Below are 15,850 nucleotides of genomic sequence, written 5' to 3'. Positions count from 1 at the left end.
TCTAACTTGGCTGGTTAGCCATGCGGGCACCCTCCTGGATTTAGTGGAACCCTTCTTTCTTTGCGGTATACACCTCTGCTGGGCCTCTATTACTGTTGTTTTAAGCAGCCTCCATGCACTCTGGAGAGATTGGACTCTTTTTACCCTCCCTTTCAACCTCCTTCTAACCAGCCTCCTCATTTGAGGGAAGTCCGCCCGTCGGAAGTCAAGGGTTTTTGTTAGAGATTTGCCTGGTATTCTTCCCCCAACGTGCACGTCAAAACGGATCGCAGCATGATCACTGTTCCCCAATGGCTCAGTAACGTTTACATCTCTAACCAGGTCCTGCGTACCGCACAATATTAAATCCAGAGTCACCTGTCCTCTGGTGGGCTCCGTGACTAGCTGCTCTAAGCCACAGTCATTTAGCACGTCAAGAAATCCGGTTTCCTTATCGTGACCAGAACACAAATTGACCCAGTCAATATGAGGATAATTGAAGTCCCCCATGATTACAACCCTGTCCCTCCTTGTTACCTCCCTGATCTGTTTCCTCATTTCAAGGTCCCCATCCGATTTCTGGTCTGGAGGACGATAGCACGCCCCCAGTATTACATCGCTGCACAAGCCTGGTAATTTAACCCACAGAGATTCTACGGTGGAGTCGGACCCACCTTCAATCTCTACTTTGCTGGATTCTATCCCTTCCTTAACATAAACGGCCACCCCACCTCCAACACGCCCCTGCCTGTCCCTCCTGTAGAGTTTATAGCCCGGGATTGCGGTATCCCACTGATTCTCCGCATTCCACCAGGTTTCCGTTATGCCCACTATGTCAATATTTTCCCTTGTCACCAGACATTCCAGTTCTCCCACCTTTGCTCGTAGACTTTGCTCGTAGACTTCGGGCAATCGCATAAAAGCATTTATACACGGAATGCCCCAGGATGCGCTGCTTATTCGCTCCTTTGTCTCCGCATCCTCTCATTGTGCCAAACCGTCTATCACATCCCATCACCCTACCTTTCCCAATTTCTTCTCCTACTCTGACTTTGTCTTGTTGTTCTCTAACCTCCCCATCCTCATCCAATAGGGATGAGGAGTCCCTATGTCATGAGTGAGGCATGACATCACTTCTGGTTGTGACATCACTTCCGGGGCATCATTTTGAGCTTGGCACCAGACTACACGATCACTAGCTACACCACTGCCTCTGCCCCTGCAGTTATGTGATCCTGGAGATTGTGTTGCTGTCTTTCCCACCCCTTAAGGGGTCAGAGGCCGAGGTCCTTAGGCTAGGGCATCACAGTGCCCCAGTTTGAGAACCTCAGCTCTAAACAGTTGTTTCCTCTAACTCAGTGTTTTCCAACATTTTCCAGAACTCATGAAAAAATCACCACTAGGTGGTAGAGTAAGAAATCCAGTATGGTGTAATTCTCAGTTCAGTGATTTTCTTGGCCCAAAATTTGACTTATTTTCCCCAAAGTTCCAGACCACACATTTGTGCAAATTGCCTAATTTAAATGGTTTAACAATTTAATGTGAGTCTTTAATGTGAGTTCCAGTTCCAAAATGGGAAAATTCTCTCACGTTTTCAGGACTCCATGTATGAGAAATCAGGAGCTGCCTGTGAGAAGATCAAGACAACCTGCCTGCGAGAGGAGGGGCGCTTCCTGGCGAACTATGTCAAGTGGAGCAGCCGAGAAAACTCTGAGGAACCCACTGTTGAATACTTGCAGGGAGTGGCTAACATTCGGCTGTGCATGGACAGGGCTGCAGAGCTGCTCTTTGAATTTTATGGGCCTTCAGGCAAGTGAGAAGACAGAAACCAAATAGGGATGCAAATGTCCCAAAGAACTAAAGTACAAGAGGCTTCCTGCTGAGACAGATGAATTGTGTGATAGACGTTACCATTTGTGCCCCTATTGAACAGAGGAAGGAATCTGTGCTTTTGTATTTCAAACAAAATGTAGTATATGTGTCTCCTCCAGTCTTCTTGTACTGCCAGGAGAATGTTTTTCCTCTTTCAGGTGCAAAACTTTGAAAGGCAGTTTATTATTCTCGGTTCTTCTAGAAATGATATCTTCTAGATATCAGTAACTTGTCAAAAATAAGCCCTTACTTTCCTTTTCTGCAGATGGTGGTAGAGAAAAGGACAAGCAGCTCTACCTGCAGAGAGTGAGGGAGTTCTGCTGTCAGACTCAAAATGACTGGTATAGAGTTTACCTTGTCCGAAAACTCACTAACCAGTATGGGTTGGAATTCACACAGAGGCTGTCTGATGATCGTCAATGTCGCTGGATATTTCCAGAAGAAATAATTCAACAGCAACAGGTAATAATTATGTTTCTAGGTCTTAGCAGCTTCTAGGCATTGATTTCAGATGAGTGACTTTGTATAAGAGGACCAAGTGGGCATTTGTTAGGAGGGAATGTGTAAAATAATGTTCTCTGGAAGGGGAAGGAGGGCGTTCTTTACCGAGTGGGTTGCCCCTGCAAGAGGTGGGGCTGGGCTTACTGAGGTCTCTTCCTGCTGTGGGAAGCAGCCCAGTCCAGCCCAGCTCTGCCTCTCTAAGAGACAAGTCAAGGCTTTGCTGAGCCCATAGGTTCAGTTTTTTCTGGCCTTCCTTTCTTCCTCCAATCCTTTGTTCCTTCCTTCATTCCTTCTACCCTCTTCCCCCCACCTTCTTTTCCCAAGTCTGGCCTGCCATCCTACCTTGCTGCCTTCTCATCCATTCCCTTCATTCAGCCAGGGAACAGGGGAGACAGCAAGACCTGGTAGGCCTCACCAGCATAACCGCTTCTGGGAGGCCTTTTTTGGTGCTCGCTCTCCAGTGCCTTGGAGTTTTGCTCCAGGCGTGCGCTGAGACCAGCGCTAACCGTAAAGTGCCTGGAGCAAGGGAAGAGCTCCAGGTGGTGGTGAAGTTCATTAGGGTGGAGGGAGGGCAGCCTGTCATGGAGTCTCTCAAATTTTCTATTTTGCTGATGCAGAAGACCTATAGTGGGGCTTGGGGCTTTCCCTGGGTGAAGGAACGAAAGTCCCCTTTCCTGAGGAAACCTTCAGCTGCTTCCTGGTGCCTGCTGGATGCAACTGTGGCCATTTTGGCCCCACTGCTCTAGCCAGAATGTTTAGAATTGGGCTGCTAATCCACAGGCAAGTTTACTGTACTTAAGCCTGTAATTCAGTTGCAGAAACACTGCTTCTTGTTGAACATTTGCTTTAACAACAGCTCTGTGTGTGTGTGTGTGTGTGTGTGTGTGTGTGTGTGTGTGTGTCTAACTTGCTTTCATAGTGATTCTTTAAAAAAAATGGGATTTTTACTTTGTGATCTCAGATGCACCAGTCAGATCAGATTGATCAGTTTCTAATATATGGCAAAAACTACAAACGCATTCGTGATGCTATGGGAAAAGCAATGCTAGAATGCCAGACAGACGACATTGCAGCAACAGTGAAGGTAAGGACTTCTTTTTGACTTAATGCCCTGCACATGCCCGATCTCGTCTGATCTCGGAAGCTAAGCAGGGTCAGGCCTGGTTAGTACTTGGATTGGAGACCGCCTAGGAATACTGGGTACTGTAGGCTTATACCAGGGGTGTCCCAAGTTTTTGGCAGGAGGGCCACATCATCTCTCTGACACTGCGTTGGGGGCCGGGGGAAAAAAGAATTAATTTACATTTAAAATTTGAATAAATTTACATAAATGAGTATATTAAAGATGAACTTATATGAATGAATGATCTTGCAATAGATAAAGGCCTGTAAAAGGCCTTTTGCAAAGCAAGGCTGGCCTTTCCTTCACTGCCACTACTGCATCACAGATGTGAAACAACAAGCAGTGGAGGGAGCCCTCATCCCACAGCTCATGCAAGGCGTCAAACAGTTGCTCTCGTGCTGAGAGCAGTTGCGTCGGGCCCATGTGGGCTCCAACAAATCTCTGTAGGGCCAGAGGCTCATTGGAGACTGGGGGCTCCCTGAGGGCCACATTGAGAGGCCTCGAGGGCCGCAAGTGGGTTTGGGCACTCCTGGCTTATACCATAGTCTTTCGAGACTGAAGGTTGCCAACCAACCAACCACCTTTTTGAATCGGCACATCTCTTCCTGATTGACCTGAGGGGAATCTTTTAATTTTGTAGCCAACAGGTATTTAGGACCAGATGTGTTCCTGTTAGCGATTCCTGTCTTCCTAGCTGAACTGAATAAAAGGATATTTTCTTGCTTACTGTTGATGCCCTTTTGGTTTAGTGAGAATACACGTAGGATCATATAGGTGTGTTCCCATATCCATAGGGTTTCCATTCTGGAACCCACATGAATGCCTGAATCAGTGAATACAAGGGAACACCTACCCCATCCTCCGGAGACGAGAGAAACTCTGTTCTCCTCGCCTTCAGGGGTCTTCTGAGCCCAGCAGAAACCATGGATGTCCGTCTGCAACCTCTGCTGGGCTCAGACCAAGTCTTGGAGGCAAAAAAAGTTCTGGTTTTACGAAAGTAGTTTTATGGGGGGAAAAAACACGGAAGTTTTGCCTCTGAGGCTCAGTCTGAGCCCAGCAGAGGCTGTGGACAGACATCCATGGCCTCTGCTGCCACAGACCGCATTGATATCTATCACTATGTGCCAAAGATGCAGGTTCTATTAGGTGCTCTCTCTCCCTCTCCACCTCCCTCCTTCACCTGGTCTTTGTAACTGATATTTTTCTTTGCAGGCATGTAATGGCTCCAAGTCTGTGCAGGCTGTTCATTTTCTATTGGCTGTTTTCAGAGAGCTCACATCTTTGTACAGATGCAGGGAGCCTAATTATCATCCTAAGCAGAAGGTAAATCCCTTGGTTTCCAGATTGCATGTTGCTTTGTACACAAATGCTCAGACAGGAGAAATAGAGTTTTTGGCTGCAGTGAACACAAATGAGAGTGGGGGAAATTCTGAGCCAAGAGTGATTGGGATTTTTTTTTCAAATAACTTTAATTTGAAAGTCATTTGAAATTTTAAATATTAATCAACTCTTTCCAGGTGTTATCACAGTTGTCAGTGTTTCACAGAGTGCAGCAAGTTTCTTGAGTTTCATTAATTTATTTTTTATAAAATACTTTCTTTTTCAGCAATGTGATGTTCTGAAAGAGTTCATAAAGAGTTCTGAAGTTCTTTCTTCTCCAGAACTGAAGACATTTGCAGAATCTCTTGTGGCTAACAATCTCCCATCACTGAGAGTGAATCCCCAGGATTCCAGTTACAGGAGGATAGTGATTGAAATGGCAGTTCACACTGCCACAGTTTTGCTGTGTGGCCAGAATCAAATCCTTGAACCTCTAAGGAATCTGGCGTTCTTGCCCAGCACAATGCAGGTAAATGAAGTATTTGCTGAGCCTTTGTTCCACATTCTTGTTAGGTTCTTAAATCATGTATTGCTTAACTAACCTTTCCCCTTATATTAATTCCCCTGCATTTTTGGAGTAACTGGTGATGTACCCTTGTCTCTAATGTTTCCTTCTGTTTAGTTGCATGAGAAAATGGGTAACTTGTATCTGGAGTTCATGTAGTCCTTCAGGGCAGTCAGATCAGAGTTTGCTGTAAGGTGGCACTGTGTAGTGCAGGGGTGCCAAACATTTTAGCAGGAGGGCCACATCATCTCTCTGACACTGTGTCAGGGGCCGGGAAAGAAAGAATTAATTTACAATTTAAAATTTGAATAAATTTACATAAATGAATATATTAGAGATGGAACCTATATGAATGAATGAAGGTCTTGGAATAGCTCAAGGCCCATAAAAGGCCTTGCACAAAGCAAGGCCAACCTTTCCTTAGCTGCTACTGCTGCATCACAGACGTGAAACAGCAATTAGGGGAGGGAGCCCTCATCCCACAGCTCAGATGAGAGATCGAACAGTTGTCCTCATGCTGAGAGCAGTTGTGTTGGTTCAGCACAGGCTCCAGCAAGTCTCCGGAGGGCCAGAGGCTCATTGGAGACTGGGGGCTCTCCAAGGCCCTGATTGGGAGCTTCCGAGGGCCGCAAGTGGCCCCCGGGCCGGGGTTTGGACACCCCTGGTGTAGTAGTATGGTACCTAGTCTTACTGTAAATGTCTTTGTTTTTCTGCAGCATGCTTTTTTGCCAACCATGCCAGAAGATTTATTGAAACAGGCTGCCGACTGTTTGAGAGGTGTTTGGTATAGTAAGTACTCTGCCCAATTTTGGGAGTAAGCTGGGAAGAGTTTTCAGTGGTGCTTTTCAAAAGGAGAGGGTATTGGCAGATTCTGGGGATATTCGTTTTGCAGTTTTGGGAGATAATGTTCTCTTGAATCATATTGCCCTATGTATCCATTTAGGCTAATGGACATGTAATCTGCTTCTTTTGGTTTTTTAAAAAAATCAAGTACTGGTCACTTTCAAAAATGTATAGTAATGGCCAGAACTTTACAAAATGAGTTTTGTGATAGGAAATTTCCACAGATATTTTCTAAATTGTGTGTTATGGTGTCAAGGGTTTGAGACATGGTGCTCTGGGCAACAATCTCATCTCTGAGAAGAATCTATAGATTTTTGATTATGAAGTTCTGTAACAAAACCATGAGGTCAAGCTGGTCATTGAAATGGCCTTAGATTTGTTCCCTGTTGACAGGACAATATGCACTGTTGTATGCTATTCTGTTCTTTCGTATAAAAGATCTTCACAGCATAATTAAAACCAAAGAGTGACATTTACAGTCAGTTCTCTTTATATGCAAATTCACTATCTGCAAATTCATTTATCTGCGAGGGGCAGAAATGCCACCTACCTCTCCTTATCTGCAGCTTTGTTCTCATTATCTGTGAATACTGTGCCAGTGTACTTGGGGTGGGGCTGGGGTTTGGTGCAGCTATGAGCAGAAAGGCAGGGGTGAGAGAGGTCATGGGAGGAGGAGAATGAAAAAACAGTGGCCTTCTCATGAGCAGAAGGTCATGACCCACCAGCCTGGGAAGCCCTGCCTTTGTCTCCTTAAGAGGTAGGAAAGAGGGGAAGGTAGCCACATGATCCCCAGGATCGTACTGTTACCAGGGACAAGGGGGATTTTTTGCACATTAACCTACAGCCAGTGCCAGCCTGGGGGGGGGGGGGTGGCAGGGAGCCTGTGGACCCCTCTGCAGGGCTCTCCAAGCCTCCAAAGCTCTGAAAAAAGTTTTTTAAAGCCCACCTGCTATTTTTGTAGCGAAACTGGATATGGGTGTGTTTTTAATTTTTTTAGAGATTTGGAGGCTTGGGGAGACTTCAAGGGGATCCACAGGCTCCCTGGCCCCCCAAAGAGTTTGGCACTGGCTATAGGTAAGTATGCAAACCCCCTCATCCCTTGCAGCAGTTCAGTCCTGGGGGTTATGTTGCTAAGCCTAACCCTTCCCCCACAACAACTTACTTCAGTTCTCAAAGTCCCTGGGAGTTTAAGAACCATTGCTATGCAGTACAGGATGGCTCCTGTATCTTTGGATTCAGTTATCTGTGGATCAGATCTGTGGTCCCCTTCACACGCGTCTCCTCTGGAGGCAAGGGAAGCAGAGCTCCCCTCACCTCCAGAGTGTCCTCTGAACCCTGCAGAGGCCATGGACATCCATCTGCTACCTCTGCGAGGCTCAGACTGAGCTCGGCAGTTGAAATAATGCAACTTCCAGGTTTTCTGTGAAACCGGAAGTGACGTTCTTAATTCCTTAAGATTGTAGTCGCCAAACTTATTACCGCTGTGTGTCAAAAATCAGTCCTTGTTTGGACTGGAGCTTACCATTCCACCTCCATGCTGCGTGTATTCTCAGTAGATCTGGGCCACAGGACACTCTGGGCAGTTGCATCTGTCGCCCGGCATCTCAGAAGACTATGCAACAGGATGTCTAGGCAGACGCAACTGTCCAGAGTGTCCCGGTGCCCAGTTTTACTGAGAAAACCCACGGCATGGACGTGGAACAGTAAACTCCACTTATGGAGCGGAGGGCTTTCCCCAAACCCCAGATCCGGTCCCCAGGCCATGGTTTGGAAAGTCCTGAGATGCTAACTGGGTAAGAGGCACTCTTTCAAGTGGATGTTCCTCTTTTTAGCAGGGGGAGAGTAACTAGCCCACCTCACCCCAGCAGTGTCTTTTCTAGTGGCTGTCTGCTGGTGTTCTTTTGCATCTTTTTAGATTGTGAGCCCTTTTGGGACAGGGAGCCATTAGTTATTTGATTTTTTTCTCTGTAAACCGCTTTGTGAACTTTAGTTGAAAAGCGGTATATAAATACTGTTAATTAATTAATAATTAATAATCTAGTTTCACGGAAGTGAATCCCCATGGATACAGTGGCGCGCCTGTATATGGCCGGAGGGGATTGCAGTAATTGCATCCAGCCAATTATACTCCTTGTTTTTAAAAAAGTTGTCTGGGTCAGTTTTCTTCATCAAACAGGTATTGGTATTGGCCCTTTGAGAATCATTGGACACATTTGTGTCTGTTTCTGGACTTGTCTCACCATCTTGGGCACTATCTCAGGGATTCTAGTTGAACTTTCACAACCTTGGTGATGATGAGAAACTGATGATGTGAGGTCAAGGCTACTTGAGAGCTGCTGTGGGGCTGAGGCAAGCCCAGGGAAATAGCCAAGAGACAGGTGGTGGAGGAGGGTGAGTGAAGCAACCCCCTCTCCTCTGCTGAATTTTGTGGCCTTACATTGGGACAGCAACCCTCAACAAGTCAAGGGACAGTGGCGTAGCTACGTCATTTGACACTCATAAACTTTGTCACTCCCCATATGACACAATTAATTTTTTTACATCCTCCCAACAACCCTGTGAGATAGGTGAGATTGAGAGATAGTAATAGTTATGACATGAAATGAATAATAATAATGACCAGAAAATAAATGCAGTTAGTATTTCTCCACAAGCAATGAATGAAATTCTGCATCAAATGGTATATATAATATGATGGTATTATTTCTAAAAGCCATGATTTCCACAATTTTGGTCCCTAGGGTGTCATCAGGACACACTTCTTAGAATGACAATCTGTCCAGGACCCTCTGGAAGTGATGTCACGTCTGGAAGTAACATCAAGCAAATTAAAATAAATAATTATAAATAATTAAAGAAAAACAAATAATTAAATAAGTGGAAGCCAGCCTGTTCCACCAAGTGAATTTTATTTGTAGCCTGCCTGCAATAACGCCCCACCCACACACACAAAAATCAGTGAGATTTTCAGCCCTACCCAGTGCCCAGTTCACTTTAAGTTCTTATATTTAAACCATATCACTAGCAGGATCCACCAGGCTTTACAAATGTAAAATAGAAAAAATTCACCTACCTTACCAGCTGAAGCCTCTATTTTATTCTTTTTAAGAGGGGAGGCTGATTTGTGGAGCATTTGTTGAACTCCACGTTCATCAGATTGGGACCGTTCTGGTAGCTTTGTATTCCTCTTTTCCTGACCTGACCAAGAGCCAAGGCACATTTGCTTACTCGTGAGTGAACGCGACCATGTGGCTTAGTTTCGCTTTCCGTGGGGCTTAGTACATTGGTCAGCTTGGAAGGGGGATTTCCTTCTTGGGTATTTTTTAGGGGCTGTGTTCATCTGATCAGGACCATTCTGGTGTTGTTGGATTCTTCTCAGCCTGCCCTTTCTGATGAACTAAGGCAAGTTCATCTACTCACGAGTAACCACATGATATGGCTCAGTTTCACTTTCCCTAGGGCTCCATACATTTTTTGTTTCTAGTTTTTCGGCCATAACGTTTGATAGAGAGGAGATATTTCACTCCTGGTTTTTTCATTGCATTCTGCTGGAAATTCCACATCCAACAGTATATAGCACGATGGGGTTATTCCTAACCACCTCAATTTTAGTGATTTTGGGCTCTTGTGATGTCACCCCCACAAGGCTGGTACCTAGGGCAAACTGCTTCTTGCTAGCTATGCCACTGTCAAGGGATAGCCATCATTGAGGAGGAAGCATCAGATATTGGAGTTGTTGATGAACCCTTGCTATCACCCAGCCCCATAGACTTCAAGCTGAGATTCGGTTTCATAATATTCAGAGAATATATGGTGAAGAGGGGCCCCCTAACCTCATTTTTCCCACAGGATTAATGATTCAGTAGCCGCTTATTCGGTAGCCACTAGATTTTTCAGGAACCTAGCAGATAATGAAAACTGACTGAAAATCTTTCAGATAAATAAAACAACAAATTCTTCAAAGTCACTGAACTAAAAGGAGTTGACCTGTAATGGGCCACAATTTTAGTGACGACTCAGTAGCAAAATACTGGAGAAAAGGTGGTCACCACCCCCAGGACCTTCTGGGCAACTTGTATGTGAGAAGTAGAGACCTCTAAAAGAGAGGAGAGAATCACAAAGTGGTGGAAAGGGCACCACCCAAGTCAATCTATTCCTGTTTATGAAACTTAAAAGTCAAACTATGTTAGTGTAGAAACACAGCTACAACCAACCTCCATCTTTTCTCTGGTAATCTAAAGTTTAAAAAGATGCGCGTCATGCCATCAACATGTTTGGTGGTGTTCCCTGCTCATCCAAACTTCATGTGGATGTGGAAATGCTGAGCGTGATATTGTGTCACAGCACATAAATTGAGCTTGACTTGAATTTTAAAAGTAGTTTTTGTCCATTCACAGTACTATAATGTTAATTTCTTTCTTTTATTAAATCAGCTTGTCCAAATGGCCATCCCTGCACTGTTGGAGAGGTAAGAAACAAGCTGGCTATGCAACATTTTGCTTACATCTTTGCTGTTTCTCAACATTCTGTCTTGTAATAGGATGCCTTGAAGCCAAACTAAATTGGTTTGGTTCATTTTTGTTACTCCATTGTATTCAAATGCAGGTGTTCAACAATAGATAGATGATGGCAGGGTTGGCACAAGCTTTCATGGGTTCCTCTGGCACAAAAATCCCATGGGGGCCACTCTCTTTATATGCATGCTAGCTCCTCTACCAGTCTACCCAGAAACTGGCCAGGAGAGAGCACAGAGGAGAGTTCTCCTTCATGTGGCCGCTGCAGCAGTGGTGTGAAGGTGAATGTTTCTCCGTGTTTTGTCTCTTGCCCAGAAACCAAGCTAGAGATGAGGGTTTTCCTCCTGCGCCACTGCTTCAGTGGAGGTCTGTGGCTGCTATTCCCTCCTGTTCCCGGTTGCTCAGCAAGTGTCCTGACTCCCATGAGTTACTGAGCAACTAGGGAAGTGGGACTTCAGCCACAGTAGTCTATCCTTCATCTTCCCATGGACCATTTTAAAATTCCTGTGTGGCTTGCTCCTAATATTGTATTGAACCCAGGGCAACTGGGAATTTTAAAATGGCACCCAGGAAAGATAACAAATGACTGCCACTCCATTCTCTGTTGCCAGGGGATGCTTACCAAGCTATGAGGTGGAGGGGGGAGGAGTGCAGTAGCAGCAGCAGCAGTGTGTCTGTCACCAGGAACAGATTGTGTGTAACCAGGCATCAGCATAGACGTCTTTAGGGGCTATAGGCTCTTGGCACATGTCCAACCAAGCCTTCACTTGTGCTGGTTAAAGGGATAGTTCAATACAATTCTGGCAGCTCCTAATTTGCCCATTTTTGAAATGGGGAGATATAGAGATTAATAGTGGAAGTGCAATTAGAGTGGATTTATTTTTGAAATAGAGCAGTTACAGTGTGAAGATTACATAAACAGCTTCCTCTGAAGCTGGGTTAGTGGCTTGATGATTGGTTGCTATTACCTTGAAGTTCAAGGGGGAGACTCTTTGAAGGGGAGAGAAACTCATCAGAGGGGAAAGCAAACTTCTAGCCAATGAAGTCCTTTCCAGGCAGAATCCATTCCAGCCTGCCTACCTGCCAGTCAGACAAGACTGGGAGAAAGAGCTCACAAGAGGCAGAAAGAGAATGATGCAGCTGCTGTAGCCTGAGGTCCTGAGTCAAGTCCCTCCCATAGTAATGTGGGAGGTTTCATAGCTTTCAGGAGGAGCTGGCAGCAGAAGACTCATTCTTAGGGTTTAGGAACCAAGCATACAAAAGCCCCTATCCCTCACACAGCACCAAACTCGATCGCCTAGGCTAGTGAGCCATCGACACCCTCATTGCCTCCCAGTAGTGTCTCTTCATAATTGCTGTCCATGAAAATGAGTGCTTGCTAACCCTAACTTCACTGTGCCATGCCCATTATTTCCTATGGGAAAGCCATTGTTTATGTGTTTTTGATACACATCCAATTATCCAGGAACATAAACCTTGTGTAAATTAAAAGCTGCTTTTAAAAGAGGGGAAATTAGTCTTGCTTTTTACAATTACTAATTTTTAGAAGAGAGAAATTTTTTTACCCTGGAGTCCAATTTGGCTCAGCAGAACCAAACAAATCTTGCTTCTCTGTGTTTGGTGGTAATGTTTGTGCTTTTTCTTCTTCCAGTGTGGTCGTCCTATGGTGAGCAGTTGGTGTGTTGATTGTGGTGTATTAATAGGAGGCAGAGACCACATCCCATTGCCACAATTTGCTGTAATGCGGTATGTTGTTCTTTCTTCAACCTCTTAACAATACTAGATGGAATAATCTTTTATTTAAGGCAATCTCAAAAGAGTAGAAGCTATAGGAATTCTAAGTGAGTCCATTCTGGAATAGGGCTCTGCCTCATTGGTTGTGGTATGTTGATGATTACTTGCAGAGGTTCTGTACTAATCTCTTGTTCACCCATTTCCATGATTCTAGGATGATCTGTTTTCCTTTGTGTTTGGGCAGCAGTTCCCAACCTGTGGTCCACAGGAGCACAGGAGGTGGTTCTCAGGCCAACTGGGCCCAGCAGTTGGCAAGCGAGTGAAGCACTGTGAGCTCATTGCTTCCCTGGTGCTTGTGTGGACCCTCCCTTGGCCTGAATTAGTCCAAATGGGGCAATCCAGCAGCCACTGGTGATGGCATAATGACATCATCATGTCGTCACCACTTCCTTCTGCGGCTAGGGAACCACTGTGTTAGGACCTGGGAAGAAAGCAAATTAACAGCTTCACTCCCTATATACCATACAAAATCAATCTGTCTGTACTGGTTTTTTTTCTTTTTAATATTATATTGTCAATCCTATGAGAAGAGAGGTACTAGCTGGCAGAAGAAACTTGGAAAAAAAATCTCATATTTTGTAGCTAGTATAGTTTCACTTTCTATTTTATGTAGGACTATAGAGGACAGAACACAAAGTGGCCACGTGCTTGGAGACCCTAGAAAAAGAGAGGCTGTGGTAGCGTCTGAGAGGGAGATGTCTCCAGCCATCTTAATTCTGATTCGCTTGCTCACTCATTTGGCACTGTTTCTAGGAGCCACCAAAGATTGCCAGGTATGTATTTGTTGTATTCTAAAGAAAACCACCACTACATAATTCTCTTAAATGTATTTCAGTGTAGAAGTGGATGAGGGACAAAGGTGTACTTTTCAGGGGGTCCAGGTCTGCAAGCCTATTTCCTTGACTGCAAAAAAGGAGGCTGAATTGTATTGTGGATGATGCTTGGGTGTTGTTTTTTTTAATTGAAAAGATTTATACCCTGTCTTTCCTCTGCTAGAGCAGATGCCCAAGACAGCTTACAGTTTTAGAATTTAACAAAAACAAATAAACAAGAACACCACAATATAAGCAACAATAAAAAAGACAAATCACACTCTCTAAAGACTGAACAAACGTTTTGATCCTTCACTGAAAGCCATGAGGGAAGGGAGAAGCTCTTAGTTCTCCTAGTAGAGAATTCCATAGTTGTGGCACCACTACAGAGAAGGCTCATCCCCGTATCCTCTGTCTTGGGATAAAGGCAGCACTTGAACGAGAGCCCCCTTGGATGACCTAAGACAGTGGTTCTCAAACTGTTGGGCAGCGACCCACCAGTTTGTGTAATGCTTCCCCTGTCCCTTTAAGGGGCGGGGGAAGGGGAGGGAGGCATCGACACAATCCCCAGGATCACGTTGCTAAGAGGGGCGAGGGATGGTGCTTTGCACTTACATTGAATGATGGACTGCAGCAGGCTGCAGGAGGTGCAGGGAGCCATGCACAGCCCTCCGCAGTGCTCCTCGAACTTTGGAATGTTGACTAAAAGCAGGCACAGAGCATTTCCGTTTTGCAGGAGGCGCCTTGCGCCTGCTTTTAGTCAACGTTCCAAGCCTCGGGGAGTGCTGCAGAGGGCTCTCCCTGCGCTGCAGCCCTACATCATTCAGTGTAAATGCAAAGCACCCCCCTTGACACGATACTGGGGATTGTGTCACTGCCCTAGCCCCTCCCCCGCAAGAACTTACTAAGGGAGTAAAGCTCCCTCAAAGTTTGAGAAACGCTGATCTAAGAGATTGGGCTGGAATGTATGGGAGAAGGCAGTTCCTCCGATAACCTGTACCCAGACCATGAAGGACTTTAAAGGTCAATACCTGCACCTTGAATTGGGCCGGGAAGTGAATGGGCAACCAGTGCAATAGCTGAAGCAGCAGCCCAACAGATTCAGACCACCTAGCTCCAGTAACCACCCAGGCCACCCCATTCTGCACTAATTGCAGCTTCCAAACCATCTTCAAGGGCAGCCTCATGTAGAGCGCGTTAGAGTAATCCACTGTTGAAGTCACTAAGGCATGGACCGCTGTAGAAAAGAAAGATGGAACACCAGATGACTCAAATAAAGCTTCAGCTGGCACACCAGCCAAAGCTGGGCAACCACACTCCTGGCCACAGCTGCCACCTGGTTCTCCAGGTGGAGCTGTGAGTCCAGCAGCAGTCCCAAACTGCACCTATTCATGCAGGGGAAGTTTGACCCCATTCAGAGTGGGCAGATGACTCAGTACCTGCATTGAGGATTTCCTGACAAGGCGGGCCTCTGTCTTTTCTGGATTCAATCTCAACCTATGGGCCCTCACCTAGACCCCAACTGCCTCCAGGCAGTACTGCAGGACTTCCATAGCCTCCCTGGAGTGGGATGGTAAGGGGAGAGAGAGAGCTGGGTATCATCAGCATATTGGTGACATCACCCCAGAGGTTTCATGTAGATGTTAAAAAGCATGGGGGACTATATAGAACCCATGTGGTACCCCACAGGGTGAAGGCCAGGGAGCCAAACAGGTATCTCCCAGCTTTACCATCTGGGATCTGTCAGCCAAGAAGGGATGGGACCACCACAGAGCAGTGCCCCCATTTCCCAGCTTGGCCAGTCAATCCAGAAAGATCCCATGGTCGATGGTATCTCTGAGAGATCCAACAGGACCAGCAGGGTCACACTCCCCCATTTAGTCAACAGTGAAGATAATCCAACAGGGCGACCAAGGCAGTCTCTGTCCCAAAACACATTCTGAAGCTAGATTGAAAGGGGTCTAGATAATCCATCTCATGTTGGATCCCTTGAAGCTGAGACGCAACCACCTGCTCAATCACCTTACCCAAGAGAGAAAGATTAGAATCTGCTTGACAATTATTTAGTTTGTTGGAATCAAGAGAGGGTTTTTTTCAAGAGTTGATGTACAACTGTGGTCTTCAAGATATTAGGCATCACTCCTTCCTGCAAAGATGAGTTTACCCTATCAGCCAGATAAACTCTGGCAAATTGCTGGGTAAGGGTCAAGCAGACACGAAGCCAAGCTGCAGAGGACCCTTTCTGCATTCTCAGGTCATAGCAGTTGAAAAGAATCCATAATAGTGGATTTGACAGATGCGATGGGGACAACATCCAGAACTGTTAAACCAGAGGTCAAGTTGCGGTAAATCTGAGCGATTTTATCTGCACAGTGCCTTGCAAACTCATCACAGTGGGGCATCAAGCACTCCAACTCACTGACAAAGCAGAGTGGAGCAGATCTCGAACCACCTGAAAAACCTTTGCTGGACTGCTCCTAGAAAATGCAATGGTTACAGAAAAAACCTTCTTCACTGCCATCCCTGC

At 45.6% G+C, this 15,850-nt stretch overlaps 1 protein-coding gene across 5 annotated transcripts in view; it reads left to right on the top strand.

Moving 5' to 3' along the window:
- Nucleotides 1–15,850, top strand: part of RNF213 (ring finger protein 213) — a 125,223-nt gene that overhangs the window by 96,962 nt on the left and 12,411 nt on the right. For all 5 annotated transcript variants that reach the window (XM_066616877.1, XM_066616878.1, XM_066616876.1 and 2 more), the window contains 9 exons: nucleotides 1,578–1,788; nucleotides 2,117–2,313; nucleotides 3,314–3,436; nucleotides 4,688–4,798; nucleotides 5,082–5,324; nucleotides 6,077–6,149; nucleotides 10,637–10,671; nucleotides 12,369–12,463; nucleotides 13,125–13,284. In XM_066616877.1, coding sequence (XP_066472974.1) covers nucleotides 1,578–1,788; nucleotides 2,117–2,313; nucleotides 3,314–3,436; nucleotides 4,688–4,798; nucleotides 5,082–5,324; nucleotides 6,077–6,149; nucleotides 10,637–10,671; nucleotides 12,369–12,463; nucleotides 13,125–13,284 — 1,248 coding nt within the window. The remainder of the gene's footprint in view (nucleotides 1–1,577; nucleotides 1,789–2,116; nucleotides 2,314–3,313; nucleotides 3,437–4,687; nucleotides 4,799–5,081; nucleotides 5,325–6,076; nucleotides 6,150–10,636; nucleotides 10,672–12,368; nucleotides 12,464–13,124; nucleotides 13,285–15,850) is intronic.

The sequence above is a fragment of the Tiliqua scincoides genome, chromosome 2 (genome assembly GCF_035046505.1).
Source record: "Tiliqua scincoides isolate rTilSci1 chromosome 2, rTilSci1.hap2, whole genome shotgun sequence".
NCBI classification, from domain to species: Eukaryota; Metazoa; Chordata; class Lepidosauria; order Squamata; family Scincidae; genus Tiliqua; species Tiliqua scincoides.
Note: the sequence above shows the minus strand (reverse complement) of the source record. Positions and strands in the feature narration are given on the sequence as shown.